Genomic DNA, 19,367 nt, shown 5'->3' with positions numbered 1-19,367 from the left:
AGAAGGTGCCTGGCTGGGAATGATTTTGTGCTTTCAGCAGTTTTGAGAAGACAACCCGGATGGAGACAGAGAAAAGCCAGTGGGGACAGTTTGCCCAGTTAATTCCAAGATAAAAAGGGCAGGAGGGACATCCCCAGCGGGACAGGAGTGGGTAATAGCAATCAATAATGATTACAGGGTGAACTGCTGGGAGGTGTTCATCTTCAGCACCTCGACTTCAGAGGTGGCAATCGCCCGTGATCCGTAGGCAGGAGCTACCTGGAAGAAGCACGACTTCTAGAAATTATAGTTAAAAGCAAATATTTTGGCCTCCTGCTTCCTTTCTGCCCCCCAAACTCTTGGCTATTACTGGATCCCCTGGGAAGCTAGAAGCATGTTGTTGCTGGGACAACTCACCAGTGTATATGCTTATAATTCTCTTTATTAAAATCTTTCTTTTTAGGAAACACAAATTGAAACACTTTGCAATCAGTTACACAGATCAGTTAATACTGGTGACGGTTCCTACATCATGAAACAAGTACTAACAAATTCCAACTGTTTACAAGCCAAAACTTAAATTAACAAGATTATATAAGCTCAATAAATAGTACATCTGGTCCAGTTCAAGTATAATTCAACAAATCACAGCCTTAATCGTTAGAGAATAGAAAAACCCTGAATATAACCAGCCTAACACTAATTTAGTGTTAAAGCCAATATGAAACTTTGTCTAACTTTATGGGGCAAACGTTAATTCTTTTACAGTTGACTTCAAGGAAAGCAAATTGCAGATTGACATTAAAGACTATTTGAGATCAATACAGGTTTCACAAAGATGAAAAACGAAGTCCCTGTTCGGAAAGTGCCATCTTTGGTTGAGATGTGTTGAAATGGTTTGAATATATGAAGGAAGCTCCTTTTTAAATATCAGTATTTGTTTGGCTAGACCTGAGCCCGCTTTGTGCTATATATATAGATAGGTATATGTATTAATAAACAGCGTGGATTATAGTGATGATGGATTATGCCAACTAAAAAAAAAAAAGTCAGTATTTTAAATGTAATAAACCCAAAGAAACAACACATTTTTACACCAGCTGAGGAAGGTAGGTGGCTGCCTACGGTGGCCGCCTTCCCCAGCAGAATAGGTAGTAGAGAGAAGGTGAGGAGCTGAGTGCCTGTCAGCATTGCAGGATGGCCCGTTGGAGAGGGAGGGAGATCACGTCTGGGCTCTCAAAGTGCATCAGGCTGAAAACTGATCGCAGGGATCGTCGGGAGCTAGCTGAGATGTGGGATCGCTTTTAACGGCTTTCAAGCGTTGGGTTTTAGGGGGAGAAAGGACCTTCTCGGGAGGGGAGCTGCCCATCCGGCCACTCCCAGGGTTTTGCAGGTGGCTGCTGCTGTGCCGGGCCTCAGGTCAAAGGGCCGGGGTGTCAACAGCCCCTGTGAATGCCTGGGGCTGGTCGCACCCGAGGGGCTGGCACCCCACCGCCATCACCGGGGTCGTCACGGAGAGAAAGCTCGGAGAGAAGAGAAGAGAAGCTGCCTGGAGCCTCCTCTTTCCTCGGTGGCAAGCAAGGGCCTGTTCCGGGACCCAAACGAGGGGCCTGCAGCCAGGACAGCTCCCGGTGGGCCCTGGGTGAGACTCCAGCTTTTGGAGCCCTGGATGGAGGCTGGCACTGAAGGGATCGGGGATGGGAGGATACCGAGGCCCGCTCTCTCACGAAGGGATTTTGTGTGTCTAAAGCAACTGGTCAGGACAAACAAAGGAGGTCAAATATGCGAGCTGGGAATAATGGGAGTGAACCCGGTTCAGAACCAGAGGAGGGGGAAAGTAGTTTGAATCATCTCCCGTAAATCCAAAAATAAGCCCCTGGGTAAACACTAATTTTAATTATTCTTCTGCTGCCAGTCAAGATCTCCGGGTTACCTACCGCTCTCCCTGCCTGCCTGTATCCACCTGTTGCCTGTTTTTGGAAAGTCTGATTTAAAGCTCTTTGGCCTGGGAAAGCCTTTGTTGTGGATTTGTGCCGTGCCTATAATAAAGGCAGTGGACCCATCACTTCTACTGCAGTACGAACAAAGGATAATGACAGTGATACTTTTCTCGTTTGAGGTTACCTGGGGATAAAGTTGCTGGAGGCGTATGACTTTGATATACAGTCAGCTATGTCTCACATCCAATTAAGCTTTAACCACATGGTCTAACAAGCTCCCATTAGGCCGGTGAGAGCCCCAGCTTGATAGCAGGGTTAGCATCAAAGACGCGATGCTTGCATTCGGAGTGATTTCCTTCCCTTGTGCTCAGGTCGTGCCGAAGGGCGTGAGGAGAACCTCATATTCAGATGATACACGGCCAGCTTGGGAGCTGTGCTTGGAAGGCGATTGCGCCACCTCTACTGCCGTTTTCATAATCCTACAGCCTGCAATACAGGCTCTCACCCTAACAGCCCTGTGCTCAAACTCCACTGCAGCGTGAAAAACAGTCAAAGAAAAACCTGACCTTTGCAGGAAAAATACCTGGTTTGCAATATTATTGAAAGAAACAAACAAACAAGCTGTTTTAAATGACTGATGGACCCAAATCTTAATGTCCTTCAAGTCTGGGCAAAGGAGGATTTAGGCTGTAATGTGTTTCATTTCCCCTTGTCTTTTGGACAGGCCCTGTCTGAGTGCGAGATGCAAAGAATCCCTCTGCTTGCGAGAAGCAGGAATTCCAAATATGAAACCTGAATCCACCTCTGGTGAAAACAAGTGGAAAGCACAGGCCATGAAATGGAACAGGGCTTCAGGCAGCAACACCAGGCACCTCTGGGACACGCTGCCTGGCTGCAGGGTACTGCGGAGAGCAAGCACGGCTGCTGGCGCGGGCAGCAATGGAACGAATACTTTGGCGGAGGCAGTTTGGGCAATTTAGCCGCTCTGCAAGATCTGGTGACATCCATGTTGTCCTTAGGGATGGCTAGAACCTTCTGGGAAACTACCTCCTCTGCACGAGATCTGAAGAGGACATCCAGCACCAGAGATTTTTTACAGAACATATCGTGATGAATATTAGAGTCAGTCAAAGAGTGGAAATATGCCTGCAAATCCCCATCCGTCTAGGTTGCGTAGGGCGTTTTATAAAAGCGTAACTCCGGGATCGGTTCTGGCAGTGGTTTGCAGACGTATTCACTTTACTACACAAAGCCCTATTGAAACGAACCAGAAACTTGCACGGTGCGTTTCAAAGGGACTCTGCAAAATACTAAGCAACAACTGTGCAGAAACAATAGCTCGTAATAATGCCAGAGCTGCTGGTGCATCCTGTGTTCTCAGTGCAGCCCTCTGTGAGCCATCAGCGGTCGTATTCGCCTTCAAAAACTCAGGGAAATAAAATACAAAAACAATATTAAAAGTCTGGCATCCTTCCATGAAAATCAGGAAAATTCAACGTTGCCAAGCTGAGGAAAAGCAGGCTTGAAAGGAAACAAAAAGACCCCAAAAGGCAAGGATCTTGAATAAAATGTCTGTAGGAGACATGGTCCGAACGCGTGGCACTTTAAAAAGCCCCTTGTGCGAGTTTCAAGTCTGTAAGACTCAAAGTTGGCACCCTTAAGAATTATCAAAAAGAAGCGTTTCAAACGCAGCGGTACCTGGAGAACTTCCTGATCGCCCCATGGAAGATGCAGGAAACCAGAGCGGGCGAGCAGCCAGCACGTGCGTGCCTGGCTGGCCGCGCTGGCTTCAGGCCGTAGGTCCCTGGGACAGACCGTGGCTCCCTCCGCCTTCGTACGGCACAGTCCGTGTACGGTTGGCGCTCGGCGACACAAGCACGTCATCATTTCCCCGAGCCCTAAGACACGCGGAGGCGGATGCTGATGGGGTTTGTGTTATGCCATCTCCTGACTCGTTCTAGCACAATGGCTTCAGATGTCCTAGGCAAATCCTACGTCTCACCGGGCCCACGAGTGAAATGGCTGAAGGTATTTTGAGCAACATTAAAGCCTATTTATAGTCACATCTCCCTTCCTTCCAGCGTCCACTGGAGGATGCCGAGTGCTTCTAAATGCTCCGCCTGACCTGATGTGTCACATCAGAATTAAAACTTCAAGAATCCCTGAGAATTCTGATTTAATCTAGGAAACCACTCCCAGCACGCAGAGTGTGAGAAAGAATTGCTCCACTTCTTACAGATATGCCAGCATTGCTTCACCGTGGGAAACAGTTTCAGGCATTTTGGTTTTTAATGGCACTCTGGGCATAGATGCATGGAACATGCTCTTTATTTCCCCTCCTCTGTGCAGTGCAAATTGACAGTTGTATCATAGAAATAAAAAAATAAGGTATCAGCATTCACTCGTTACAGCTCTTCCAGTCCATCCGCATCATAGTTTCTTCTTTGCAAAGTGAGGAACAATGCCAGTGTCATCCTGAGGCAGAGGGCTGCCTTCTTCCCTCATTTTCAGACTCTCCTCTGCAAGCTGCGACAGGTACTTCTGCAATCACATCAAAAACACAGCGTCGTTACCAAAACGGAAAGTATCCGGCATGGGATGCTTTGCACCTTCTCCGAGCTCTTACACTCTCCCAGCATCTCAAACGGGAAGAAAACGCACAGAAACCCCAGTTTCCAAGCCAGGAAATAGAGCTCTGTCAGGCAAACTACCTTAATGCCTGGAGAGCCTCAAAAGTTCAGTGACGTCCCGTGTGCCACACGGGGAACTGGTGGCAGAACCAGGAGGACCATGACTCCCCTCCAGCCTGCGAGGCCGGGCCTCACCTCTTCTCCTTGCACACTCTCCACCCCCGTGCCGCTCGGGCAGGAGCTAACTCCGCAGGTCACTGAGCTGTGCCACCGTAACGGCGGTGTGTCGGAAAGCGGGTGCAGCGCCCGACTCACAACTTAAAGCACATACATTACATTTTCAGCGCGTCCGGTTCGGAGATTTCACACAAGAACGTTTGTTTTAAGGGCCTAATCAAATTCAGTAATAATTAACACAGCTAAGCAGTCTGGCCAGAGTATTTCCACCTGCTGTGTTTTTCCAAGATAGAGACTTTCAGTGCTTTAAGGGATTTAAGGCACGGCCGGCGGGGCCTCCAGCTTTCTGGCAGCGTTCTGAGCTGGCAGGGACACACACAGAATGGAAGACAAACTGGTGCGGGTCTGAAAATGGTGCTCCAAGTATTTATTCAAGGTCAAAAAACCTAGAAATGGATGGAAAAAAGCTTCTTCAGGAGCAGCTAGTCTAGAGAGACACACGGGAAATTCCCAATTAGTAATGTGGGGATGTTCTTGTTGATCACTTACACACACGCCACACGTAAGAGTAACTGACCTGCATGTTACTAGTCCCATAAAGCTCTCTTTTCTAGCCGATTATTCATCCTGATCTGTTTTGGAAAGACTGTCTCATGATGTCACTGCAAAATTTTACCTACTTGCAGGATTCCCCCCGAGTACAGTTTACTCACTGGCATCCGTTGGCAAGAGGTGAAATAAGAAAGGGGTGTCAGAAAACCGAGGGCTGTGTTAGGACTGCCGGGCTGTCTCCGGTAAACACAAGTTTTGGGTGTGAGAGGGATGTCTGAAAGGGACTCCGTGATGGTGACGGGTGGCCATACCTGTGACAAAGTGACGACTGCGCCCCTGGTACTCTGCATGTAGAGACTGGGCTGTGAAAATGACACAACTCTTCGATCTTGGTCCCTGGGTACAAAATTCCACGTGGCAGGAAGCCAGAGTAAAGGTGACAGTGCCAACATACAGAGGTAGAGGGTCTGTAAGGGCTGGGAGAAGTGATCTGTACACCGTGGACGGTAATAAATCACTAATGCTCCTCACTGGATCAGATAAACCATCCATTTTTTAATGATTACCCACCAAAATAAGAATGAGGTTTATCCACCACCTTGAGCTGACGTCAGCTATCACAACTAGCACAAACACCAGTTTTGAACTTCACCGACCAGGCATTCAGATTTATTTACAGCAAAATGGCAGTCAAGGATAAAACAGTTTTTAATTTAAGTGCAGGTTTCGGTGAATAGTGCATAAAGCCAGCGGAAAACGGGCTAAAATGCTGCACCAAGTTGCCAAGGTAGCGTGGACCAGACGAATCTGACAGCTTTTTGTGGTGGTGTTGGGAGGGATGGCCAAATGATGGATTTTTTTGGGCAAGGAAAATGCAGTGGATCTGTAAACATAAATACCACCTGGGCAAATAATCTATTAAGCTGAAGAGAATGGAAAGTTACAAAAAGTCTGCAAAGCTGACAAAGAAACTGTTGATTTTTTTTCAGTGATGGCTGTTCCTCAAGGAGCACCATACGCAGATGAAGCTGAGCGTTTTACTTCAGGACAAAATCCTCATCATCTGAGCAAGGCTTGGGGAAGAAAACTGGTAAACAAAGTGTTTAGTTTTGCCTCTGACTCCAAACACTCGACATGCATTTTGGATGTGGCTCCAAGGAGAAGGACGACAGGTAGCACACCGGCCGTAAAAGACCTGTAGCCACGAGAGCACCAGGACAAGGTCACCGTCACTGGACAGGGGTATGTGCTGCGTGGGGCAGACGACAGAAAGCCACCCCGCAGCAGCCATGCCGGCGCTTCACACGCAGGAACAGCATGTGAAGTGAGGCCCATAGTCCTGGTGAGCCACGAGAGCACCAGGACAAGGTCACCGTCACTGGACAGGGGTATGTGCTGCGTGGGGCAGATGACAGAAAGCCACCCCGCAGCAGCCGTGCCGGAGCTTCACACGCAGGAACAGCATAGGTCCTGGTGCTGGTGGATGCACTCGCTGAGCTGCGGCACCATGGGGGGACGCTGCCATTTCTTGCAGAGTGCATCAATAAGCATGATTGCAACTGAAAGTGTTGCTGTAAGGCAGAGCAATAATGTAAAATTTGCTGAGTTTCCATTTGAGTGGGCAAGTGGATGAGGCATTTACACCCTCCCTCTGGTAAGATAAGGGGTAAGGCTCGACAGAACAATCTGTTTTCATCACCGTATTTGACAGATTTCATTTTAACGGCTTTTGTGGTCTTTGTTCTATCTCAAGTCAGTGTTAGATATCTACCACAGTACTCACGGCAAGGGTCTTAATGGGGAGCAAACAAAGTGTTTTTCACACTGACTGGGTTTTACTTGGATCTTCTTTCCTACCACTTTAAGAAGATAACTTAGAAAAGGAAAAAAAATCACTCTTCTTCCCCTGGGGCCAGTTGCTAGGGGCTGGGACCGGAGTCACAATCTCTGGTTCAGCGTGAGTTCCTTCGGGACAGACTGGCATGGGATATGCAGCCTGCACTGAGTGGTGGCACCTTTCGTGAATCCCTCTGGATTCTCTCGTACGAAGCAAAGACATGCAAACTGGACGCCTGTTTTTCAGGCTTCCACTTGGAGGATCCATTACTAGCAAGCACCACCGCTCTGCTGGCACAGTCTCGGAAAGCCAGAGGCCTTTGTATGATTACAGCTACGTAACTTCAGGGAAGTCAGGAAGACAATTCCCCCAGAGAAATGATTTGACTCGGAGTGTCGCTAGAAAAGCCAACGAGCCAGCTAGGGACGGAGCGCTATCACTTGAAGGGGAGCAGAGCTCCAGCATCTGCTATGGGCAGAGGGAAGGAACGGGGAAAGAAGGAGCAGCTTTGCTTTGCTCCCTCATGGCCTGGGCCAGAAGCAGGCGAAGGCCATAGGTGTCTTCTGCAGTGTGCACCCCCGCACAGGCAGGGGCTGGAGATGAGAGGCCGGTGGCCTCCCTTGCCGAGTCCTCAGCACGGGGCAGTTCATGCCCATGCTGCCACGGCCGATGCCATCAACTCTGCCTCTGAGAAGTGGCAAAGGCGGGGTCATCTGATGGATCTGCAAGCACCCGCGGTCTCTGGGTGCTGTTATCAAGTGCTGATACGCTTCTGGTATATTCTTACGGAAACCCTACAAGTAATTACACGTTTCTGCATATCCCTACAGAAATTATCCAGTCTGACCCGCCGTGCTGTGCTGTAGCACAGGGAGGTGATTCCAGCGGGTCACAGGAAATGCCTTGGAGAGGCTGTGCGTCACAAAGCACTGCGTGCTGAAACACGCTGCAGAAATACATGCAAATGCAAAAATAAGCCTGGCAGCGTTATGAAACAAGCAGCGTGCTTAGTGCTCCTGAAATGGAGAAATAAAGAAAAGCTGCTGCTAGGCTCGCTCCCAGTGATAGAAACATCTGGGACCCTCAAGAACAGGGAATGAAGGATCTGAGTTGCATCCTGTGCTAGTGACAAAGACTAAACGTAGGTAAAAAGATCAAATTATAACCTGGCCCCATTTTATTTGTCATCCAGAAGTTGATATCAAGGATCTGGGAGTGAGAAATTAGTGTGATAACATCTGGAACTACTGAAAAATTTAGCTTACCTAAATTTCGCTTCATCCGAGTTCTACCCACAGAATAAGAACTAATTTTTTAAAGCAACATCTATTTTTTATAGCACAACCCGCCCATGGGCTAGTCATTAGCTAGCTTCAAGCGTGTTTTTACCTGAAGATTTCTGTAGTGAACGGTACTTCTGCAGTGACTTGTCTTTGCCGTCTCTTCATTTGTGTAGAAGAGTCCACAGAGCTTGCAGTAAAACCCAGTTCTCGGCACCACAAATTCCACGCCTATTGAGAAATTCTGAATTACATTAAAATGTCAGTTGAAACCCTTCCCCTCCACAACAAACTTGTTTTCAAAGAAAAAAAGTTGCTGTTTAGTAAAATGGCATAGATATGAAGGCTGAATTCTAGATTAACTTCTCTGATTTCCCTAATGTTGCAATACTGAGCTGCAGTTTGAAACCCTCTGCATTGCAAATGCACCTTCCACTTCTCTCTTAGATATTATACATATTTAAAAATGTACCTTCTCGCGCATAATATTGACTGGAAGCTTCGCTCTGTAACCGCAAGGGCTAGACTAGCAATAGCACTTATTAGCAGTAAATTCACGCTTAAATTACACACACTGCTCTTTAGGTTGTACTTCTTCCAGGTGTTTTAGTCATGCTCCGTGCTTCCACACTGAAACCTATACTTTTGCTTATAGTGAAAGTGGAATCAATACTTTTCTGACAAAGACTTTTAAATTACAAAGTATTTTTCAGATACGTTTCATATACAGTGTGAGGGAGCTTCCTTCTTCCCATCAGCGACATTAACAGCTGGCTTGTGCCATTCATCTGGAATGAATTTAGCGATGATCGATAGCCACAAGCCCGTTTCTGCCAACAGCTACTCCTGTACTCTACAGCCCTGCTGCTCCACTGCCTCACATCTCTTCTGGAGAACAGAGCGAGTAGCCTCCAAGTGACATCTTGTTGCAAGCTCTAGGTATTGCAGTGGGCGGCATGGCAGGCCGAGGGCAGCCTGGGCATCCCAACCTACCCAGGGGAATGCTGAGCTCGGTGAAGACATCCTCTTGTTCCCAGGCTGGCGGAGAGTGCCGTCTTTTAGATTCTACCTCCGGGTATTCCAGAGACCTCATTTCCAGGTACCTAGAATTTGCTTAACAAATGAATAAATGGATTGAATGAAAGCAGTTAGTTAGTTTAAGGAGCCGTTTGTAAACTTCTTGGGAACACTTGCTGGGTGGATCTATAAATGAAGTAAATTTGGGGAAAAAATGATTTTCCATTCAAATCGTAGGCCTGCTCAACGCAGCTCCAACAGGTACTATTTCTCCCAGTAAATCATTTTTCTATTTCTAATCTCACGTTCAGTATGGTTTTTCTTTTCATATCTGAACCATCTGAACAGATGTTATACGTGCCGCTGGCAGAAGCACGGTGAGAGCGCGGCTCCGCGCCCACTGCTTGTGGCACTGCTGACCACCGGTGGAGCTGGGCTAACGCAGGGCCTGCTGAGAAAGGGGGTGGGGGGAGCAGGACCTGCTGAGGGCAGACCCCCAAACTGCAGAAGGGCAGATCCCCAAACTGCAGAAGGAGCTGCCTGGGTGGAGCAAACCTTCCTCTGATAGGAGCCCAGCAGCACCACTGTCGTCTTCTCTCCCTGGGGCCACTCCTGTCATAAAATCATCGAATCACAGAATGGTTTAGGTTGGGAGGGACCTTAAAGACCACCTAGTTCATCTTCCCCCATCCCCAGCTCTCCAAGGGGAGAGGAGGAGAGTTTCTGCCTATGGCTCTTGGCCACCTGAAGGTTTTGTTTCCTAGCCAGTAGGGATGGGATGGTTGGTCCCTGCTGACCGATATCAATGGACACAGGCAGGAGGTTCAGGATGTGGAAAAGAGGGGATTGGTTTGCTGAGGCAGATAAAGCCAGGCAAAAGAACAGATGCTCTCCCTTCCCAACATGCAAATCGTTTTTATTTAAAAAAAAAAAAAGAGAAATTTGTTATCACAGAGCAACAGAATTACAGATAAACTGGTCTGATTCCTATTCTTCAGTTCTTACATCAAAGAACTAGTTCCCTTACCCTGACAAAATTTCTATTGCAAATTTCACCCAGATAAGGGATCTATTTTGTCATAAAACAAATATATTTTTGCCCAAACCAAACCCTTCCTGCCTTTCAAGTCTGTAGTTCAAAGATCTGCAATTTCTGGCTATGAGAATGAATTTTTCTTCATTGTTTAAAATATCTCTATTACATGATTAAAAAAAAAAGAATATAAAATCCTGACTGGTCGGCTTTCAAGTTAACTTTAAGCCCATCCCAGCTTTCCAAATCTGCAGCAGAGATTCTGGAAAACCCGCAAGCTTCAGTTAGCTCTTCTTAAGACACCCAGGGCCTTTGTGGCAACTTACGTCCCACTTTGGCTGATTTCTGGGCTTCTGAACTGGCAGCTGCGTTTGCAGAGAGCCTAGAGCCTTGCTCTGAAGATCTCAGATATCAAGTCCGTGGCAGAAACCTGGGAAGCACAAGGTCCCTTGGAGCTTCCAGGCTCCTTGCTGGCAAGTTGGAAGCTGAGATGCTGAAAACACAGAAGTAGCTATGCTGTTGGGACACCCAACTCTCTATCAGCTGGCTGCCCGTAAAGCAGGCAGCCCAGGGCGCCAGACTTGCCATCCCCAGTCCCAGGGAGTTTGCATGGCAGCATTCTCTCCAAACATGCAAAGCCTGGCCAGGTGTCTTCAGGCCAAACTATTGAAAACTGAACGAGTTTCCAACCTGCCCTGGAGGAATAAGTTAGTTCAGAAATCAGACATTCACATTAAATGTTTCAGCATTTTCTGGTGGAAAAAATCTTCCACCAACTTCTGTTCACAACCCCTTCTCCCTCGCACGGGGCTGGTAGCAACAAAACAGAGCGGTCCTGGCCAACACGGTCCAGGTTGGTTCCCACTCTACCTCATTATACGCAGCCCATTCGCTCAAGTGTCATTTGTAAGTGTGACGAGGAACTGAACTGACTTTCAGACACTCAAGATCCCTTCTTTCCTGACAGATGAAACATTAATAGGCAGCTGTGATTACATTTCTCAGCATTCTCTCGCAGCATATCCTATGGGGTATGTTAAAGGCAGCACGCGGTAGATAACGGGAGATGATAAGGCAAGCCCTGACAGAAGGCGCACGTTTGCGTCAACGGGGACTGAGAACTGACGACCTACGGATGATTTCTACGTTCCTAACGCTTCAGTACAGTGTGTAAGAATACCCACCTTGTCCAGGAGCCAGCCAGACATTACAGATACTTTTCTATTGACCTTCAGAGACTGTCACTCATTTCATTGACAATTCAAAATAAATTTAGCAAGGCACTGAAGGAGTCCAGCTAAACTCATGTGAACCTTGACATGACAATTATAGCAGCTTATGCCTTTCAGAAAGCTTGCAAGCTGCTTATCATATTTCCTTTACACTATTCAGCTAAGAGCCTCTAATGGTTTAGCTTGGCGAAAGGCACTGGGGTTCTTTTACTGAGCCGCTCCAAGGACAAGCCTTGGTACTATTAGCAACATTTATTCTTGTTAGCAATAAATTTCAGTCTACTGTCAGAGAAAACATGCAAGGCGCTCTGCAGGCCGAAAAGAAAAAAATCAGTAGTTACCCTTGGCCTCTGGACACTCTTGGCTTCCGTGTCTTGTTTCTTCACTCGCGTTTTTAACAAGCATTTCCATAGCTCCTCTGCTCTCAGCTCCTTGTGATCCCATCTGTTTGTAATCATCTATAAATGTATCAGGGAGCTGGAGAGTCTCTTCTTTCAGATGAGCAGAAGGTATATGGTGATCTTCGGGCTCTAAACGAGTGTCAGAGCTCTTATCAATTTTTTCTTCCTTCTGCTGGGGATCAGACTCCTTAGCAGATTGGTCTTCTTGCAATTCCTCTGGCTTCCGCTCAGGGTCCAGATTTAGGCTTGATGCTTCAGTTACAGCATCATCATTATCCTCCTCCTCCTCCTCATCCTGACAACCGCTAGAAGCTACGCTGCCCTTTGCTGATCTGAAGTTTGTTTCCAAAGCTTTGTGGGCAAATTTGTCTTCACTCCTGGTTAAGTGGCTGTGATCATTTTTCAGTTCCAGCATGGTTGACATGCACGGACACATTTCTGCAGCAGCTTTATTTTTTTGATCAACTGGTACTATTTCTTCAAGCTCAGTAATATCAGGCTCCATAATTAAATCATCTTCTCCCACTTCATCTACCGTCACTAATTCCTCCATGTTAGCAGGATACCAGGTCTCGCCTTCTATCTCACTTCCACTCTCCCAGTCACGGTCCTGTCACAAAGATGTAAAACACTTGAGAGATCAGCGATTATCGATCACCACTGTTAAAAACGTGGGCTTTGAACATCAGGAAGAACTTTGATCTGGCCATGCCTAACCCCTCTTGTATTTTAGTTTCAAAGAACGTTATGCCTTGGTGTTGTGATTTTAAAGCTTGTGCACAAGGACAAGCAAATCTCGTTTTAATTATCACAAAAAACTTCACTCTGTGGAGGTTCTGTAACTGCCTCGGGGATTACAGTCCCTCCAGTCTCCTGCTTCTTACTTTTCTGTAAGCAGTAGAACAGGGCACAACCTGTTATGCTTTATTATGCAACTGATGCTACTACGTGGAGCCCAAGGAGATGAACCTTTCCCCCCACCTCCATCCCAGGGTGGCGAGGCAGCACAATGAGAAGGTACTGAACCCCAGTCTAGCCACTGTGGCTTTCCCTCTGCTGGACTAAGTCCTTTAAATTCCTACGGTGACTGAGAAAACGTGGCTACATTCTGCAGGCACTGCCTTCCACCAGCAAGAGCCCTCTGCCAGGGACTGTGTTGGTAGAGGCTGGCCTGGGCCTTCAGAAAAAACATTTTTACAGTTACACTCCAAGGCACATAATCTGAAATGCCTCATACATGCAGTTACAGACACAGGACTCGGGCACTAATGTTGGACTCCAGAAGTATGAGAATTATAAGGTATACATTACTTTTAAGACACACTTGCAGCTTAGATTTCAACTCCCAGACTCATCGTGTCCACATAATCTATTAATAATCTGTATTCTCCTGTTTGGCTATTCCCACACTTCCCCTCCTAGAATCCTAAAACAGCATGAAAACCCTGGGAGTTGACACTGTTCTTGCCAGGAGATCAGTTTTCTGCAGCAGTAGATATCAATAGCTTCCATATCTGACCATCAACCCATGACCCTACAGATATGAAGCTGGAGGCATTCCAAGGACATTGCTGTCCCCGACTGCGACGCTGCAGGAGGGGAGCTGTAAAGACATGATTTAATTAAAACCAGAAACAATCAGAAGAGGCTACTATCTGTAGTCCATCTCAGGCCAATGTTCTGAAAAGTTCTCATCATTAGTCCCCTCCTTCTCGGCTAAGCGACCGCATCGCCTATTTTTGGGCAGGGCTCACGAAGTTACGCGCTTCGCTGGGGCATACGTTACGCACGGTTGCCAGTGCCAAGGGCTGTGCATGCGAAGCAATGTCCATGGGCAAAGAGCAACTAAAAAAAGAGTGCTGGAGACTTCAGGAAAAGCTATCCCTTAAAGCAGAGGTCAAGATAAGGCAAGTTAATTTAGACAACCCCCTCCTATAATCCCTTTACAAACCTTTCTGTGGGGATTTAATATTTCAGTTGGGAGAATGTGCTACCAAACCTGCGTTTTCACTCATTTTGTCGTGGAAGCTGCACCAACAACACGTCACCAACCTTCTCTTTTCTTGCGTTTTCCGGAATCTCTCCAGGTTCTTGTTTATTAGCTGAAGGTGAGCTTTTCTCTGGAACTTGCTCCTCTTTCCCAAGCTAAAATAAACACAACATATACACGTATAGCAACACACAGTGGTGTTCCAGTGTGTTTCTATTCTGAGTTTAGGGAAGCAAAGTCACTCACAAGGTCACATTCTTTATTTCTAAAGTTTGTGTGAGTCAACTAGGCTGCGGGAAAAGACCCAAGGATTGGATTCCATTAGCAAAGCTGCACAAATAAGAATTATGAAAAAGGCATTTCAACAAAATCAGAGAAATGTAATTTATATCATAGAATTGGCTAGAAGACAGGTGGGGGAGAATGTGAATTCATTAAAATTTCCAGCCTCCACTCCTCTGTTCTCTACCCACATCTTTTATGTTGGCTCAGACACGGTAAGGAGAGCAGCAGCGTTAAAACTCCGCAGGAGACCTCAACTGTTTTGTTTATTCATGTAGGATCAGTCGAGAATGGAACTGCTTGCACAGTTGATACTTTGGAAGCACAAAACCACAGTACAACGTGGTAAAAGAGGGGCGAAGCACAAGTGTGAGTTCACGACATTCCAACCTATTTCTTCCTTTTAAAATAAAATACTAGCAGTAGCCCCTGGAGAGGTATGCCTTCAACAAAGCCACTTCAAAATAACTTGAAAAACATGCAGAGGGGTGTGCAACACTGGTGATTTAGGATGCTGTCTGACATTTCCCTCTGACATCTCCTCCCAAGGAACCATCCATCACAGTGAAATACCAGCGAAGGAGAGAGATGACAAAAGGTGGTGCAGGCACATATCTGTGGCATGAGGTAGTGCTGCTGCTTGTTACAGAGACTAGCTGAGTTATAAGATCCAGAGATTTCCACCAACCTTGCCCCCACATGAGAAGAACGAGTGCAAGGTCAACTAAAAACAAGCAGAGATGGCCCCGGCGGCACAAAGTCACATGCTGGGGATGGACCCCAGCGCAGCAGAGCAGCTCAGCAGCCTCCTGCGCCAGCATCCCTGGGGGTGGATGGGGCAGTGTATCACCGGGGGGACTGGGGGAGGCAAGGTGGCCAAGAGCCAGTAACAAGATCCCTGCAGGGTGGGGATATGGGAAGAACATGGGCTGTTCTGGGACTGAGTGAATGAGGCATCTTCAGCTGTTCCCTCTCCACTTTTTCCCAGTGGAGAATCAAACCCACAAATGCTGCCGCTTCACTGACTGGGAGTATTTCTCCAGAGATCCCATGATTTTACAGGTGAGCTGATTCCATGGTTCTGCCACAGGAAGATATTCCTGCCAGCACATTGGAGGGAGTGGTGTGAATTATCCCTGTCACAATTGAGGGTAGGGACATATGATTAATAGAAACCAATTGCTCTGCTGAGTTGACCAAAAAGACAATGTTCCTCATTAAAAGCTCATTCCTCATTTTAGCAGTGTAACAACCAGTTCCCTGTATTGTCCTACAAGTGTTGTGCATCCCTGTAAAATACCACTTAATTCCCAGATAACTCAATCCACATCACAGGTAGTGGAAGGAGGTATTGGATGCAGGGAGAGCAGCTATGGAGTATTCTGCACAGACTCAGAAAAGGGAGCAGTAGGGCAACTGCCCCTGCACACACAACCTACACAATTGCCACTACGCTTTGTTGTTAGTGGTTGCCCCCTTCCCCTCACTGATCACCCAGGGGTTCTGTGCTGGACACAGAGAGTGTCCATGGACCCAGCACTGCAACAGTGTAATAGATCCACATGATCTGGGCAAAGATATAGACAAGGTAACTTCCCAAGATCTCTTCTGGGACTATATTCCCTGATTTTATGATGGCAAAACATGGCATGTCAACAGCACCACACCCACAACTGATCTAAAATATTTCAGAAAATGTATTATTTTAGCATTTACCTTCTTCTTCCACACAGTTTGAGATCTCAATTTACCTCATTCTCAGGGGTTTTGGTTTCCTTCCCATCACTGCCTTCAGCAGCAGCATCTTCCTCTTGGTCTTTTTCAGCTTTCTTCACCTTGTTCTTATCACTCTGTTTTTGCCTGGAGCCCTCAGATGCTTTGCTGTGCTTCTGTTCAGCTGCCTCCTCCCTGGCAGTGTCCTCGCTGTAAGAATGCCGGCGTTCCCTTAACTTTGCCTCTTCCTTTCTCTTAGATCTCCCAGGTAAATCCTGCAACTGCCTCTGAAACTTGTCAGATTTCGACTTAGAGGTTTTTCGGTAATAGTCATCTTCCCTGCTCTTGTAGCCAGATAAAGGGTGAAGGGAGCCAGGGGAACCACTCCTTAAATATTTTTCTCTGTGCCCTCTGCCTCCTTCAATCCGTTCATCCAAATCAAACTTGTCCAGCTGTCGGGAATAATGTTTCCTCTCATGTACCCACATGTCAGTCCTGTCCCTCTTCTCATCTCCATTCTCTCGCCATTCTCTGCTGTCTCTTTCCTCTTCCCGTCGAGAATACGGGGACTGATCCCACGACTCTCTCCCATTTCCCCAGTCGGTCCTGCCGGTCCCCATCGGGCTGTGGGGTGAACTGCAGGAAGTAAAGCTGGGAGTGTGGGATCGGGGCGACAGGGAGCGGCTTATGGGGCTTCGGGAGCGGGGCCTCTCTGTGCCATACCTGCTGCAGAGGGAAAAGGCAGCTGTAACTGGCTGACCCAGTGTGGTCTACCCAGTTCTTGTGCACTGGAAACACATAGGGACTGCCCGGACCTGAGGCCCCAGGCCTGCCACAGACATGCACTGCACAGCTGCAAACACAGTCAACAGGAGAAAAGGCAGTGGCATATCCACAGAGCTTAACTAAATCCCCACGGGTCTGTCAAGAATATATTCACTCATTCCCAAAAGCGTCTCACAGGGCTTTAGCATGAAAAGCTTACAGTATGTTAATACCTTTACAATGACCCTAGTGTCTGTACCGTTAATACTCACTCATCTAGGGCATCTCTGAGACAAAAGTGACAAAGGTCACCTGTTGAAACAGATGTTTCAGCACTTGATTCCTCTCCATTTCTGCTGAAAGGTCCAGAAGCCAGGCAGATCAGAAATACACCCAAATACATTGTAATGCGAACCCGCTGCTTCCCTCTAGGTCTTGTAGCACTCCCAGCCTTCACACTTTTCACTCAAAAGGATTCATTTGTGTATCCTCCACATGCCAGGTGTGTTTTCTGAGTCATTATCACCAGTAGGAAGGAGTTTATAACATGCACAGTTTCAATCTGATCACATCCTATAGGCCCTGCACCCGCTACTGTACCCACTTACATTTTTACTGTGATTTGAAGTGAAATCCAAATTAAGAAAGCAAATAAGAGAGGGAAGCACACAGATAATGCTTTTTCTACCTGTAGGTTTACTGACCAGGTCCCCTTCAAGCTCTGAAGAAACCTTACCTGTCCACTTCACGCAGCAGGTCCCTCTCCCTCTGCGAGTGGATGTCCTGGATGATAGCAGCCACGTTCTTACCTGGTTTCTAAACAGGACGAAGGCACTGATTAGCATGCTGCACTACTCTCCAAGCTAATACAGGTGATCTGTCCTTCAAGAAGCGGCATCCATGAGTCATTTAATCATGCTACTACCGAGAAACCGTTGCTGTCAGTGTTGTGGTTACAGTCTTTTCTGTGGCTGGTATCTCAATAACATGGTCAAAGCAGTAAAATGATACAGACGGAAAATTTGCTCCATTGCACTGTAGCACTGTCTCCTCCTGCTTGGCTGCTCTAACAGGCTCTGAAAACTGGCTTGTCCTTCCCTGATACACTCACCACAGAGTATTTTCTAGGAATTGGATGTAAGAGGGGACAAACCAGATATTGTTTTTCCTCATATCTGAATTAAATATGTACAGTAGCCTATCTCTGACCCTCTAGGAATGAACTGCCTTCTCTTCAGCTCTGAGTTTAGCTCCTTCTGGAGTACAGCTCTGAAAGACTATGTTTAGGCACAAGAGCTTCAGAAAAGCCAAGTACACGAAAGGTGTGCACAGGAAGTGCTGACTACTTGAGATTCAAGATCATGCACAAAAGATGCACTATTCCAGGCTGGAGTGCATGCAATTCGTCAAACACTTGGAGCATGCACCGCTGAGCAACATAATCATGCAGGAACTCAGAGCAGTCTGTAGTGGTAAATAGCTCATGCATAGTCTCCCTTCCACGTTGCACTTCTGTTGGTTTTTAACAAAGAGAATGGGCATTTGCTCCTGCAGAGAGAAAATAATTTCATGACCTGAAAAACTGCTACTGGAAAGACTGAAAATCTTCCTGAAGTCTAGGAAAACTCCTGCACTCTCCTGGGTAATTCCTCTTCTGCCTCTGTGTTAAGATGCACAGTCTCTGCCACGTTACATCTGAACCCCTCACTGTCCCACGCTAAGGCAGACCGCCCTGGTTTACGGACTTTTGGCAGCTCCCTTAAGTCTCCTGGACATGACAGAAAGAGACTTTTCCAAAGTCAGACTAAGTTGTCTGAGTTACTTGTTTTTCGTCAAGGCTCGTAAAAGGCCCCTTAACATCTTAACACGGAACATTATGGAGTTATTTTATAAAATAACTTTGTGCAGTGTTAGATAATACAGCATGAAGCTTTCCAGATCTACACTGCCAGTTCCAGTCCGAATCTCCATGAAAAAAAATACTCTCCTAGCATTACACCTAAGCCCATAAATATGCTCGCAAGAACACTGATTTTTGGACATGACTCAGGTGTTCACATCAGGAGTGTCACACACGCTACAGACACGGGTCCTGAACCTATGTAAAAAGAAGAAAACAGATCTTGCTTTTTAATTTAGGTCATTCACAAGAAAGAAAGAAAATCAGTGTGGTGTTTAGCCCTGCCATCACAGCTTGGCACAGAGATGGATCAAGCATGCAAGCAGGGCAAAGCATTGCTTCAGGCTTAATGCCTGACTAAAAGGATAGGAGCGTCTTATTTTTGCTGACATGCTGCATCCTACACATGGCTGTGCTTCAGACCTTGGTGAGACCAAGCGATGTGGGGAGCCCGCCCAGAAGGAAGCTCAGAAGGGATTTTTGAAATAACGGTATGAGGACCAGAGAAAATGAGATCTCTTCCCAGAGTTAAAATTTAGAACAAGAGCAAGCAGCTAAGTATAACAGATCATTAACATACATTCATTAATTTGTATTTCTTCATTTCTTTTTCTATAATTATAGAATCATAGAATCACA

At 46.8% G+C, this 19,367-nt stretch overlaps 1 protein-coding gene across 1 annotated transcript; it reads right to left on the bottom strand.

Moving 5' to 3' along the window:
- Positions 1 to 4,349: 4,349 nt before the first annotated feature.
- RBM20 (RNA binding motif protein 20) lies at positions 4,350 to 17,644 on the bottom strand (the record flags this gene model as incomplete). Its single annotated transcript, XM_010151392.1, has 7 exons — positions 4,350 to 4,460; positions 8,505 to 8,626; positions 9,389 to 9,508; positions 12,019 to 12,688; positions 14,131 to 14,223; positions 16,102 to 16,789; positions 17,565 to 17,644. Coding segments are annotated over 7 exons (1,884 nt in total), but the record flags the coding sequence as incomplete, so codon positions are not given.
- Positions 17,645 to 19,367: the final 1,723 nt, after the last annotated feature.

This window comes from Eurypyga helias, unplaced genomic scaffold (genome assembly GCF_000690775.1).
Source record: "Eurypyga helias isolate BGI_N326 unplaced genomic scaffold, ASM69077v1 scaffold10815, whole genome shotgun sequence".
NCBI lineage: Eukaryota > Metazoa > Chordata > Aves > Eurypygiformes > Eurypygidae > Eurypyga > Eurypyga helias.
Note: the sequence above shows the minus strand (reverse complement) of the source record. Positions and strands in the feature narration are given on the sequence as shown.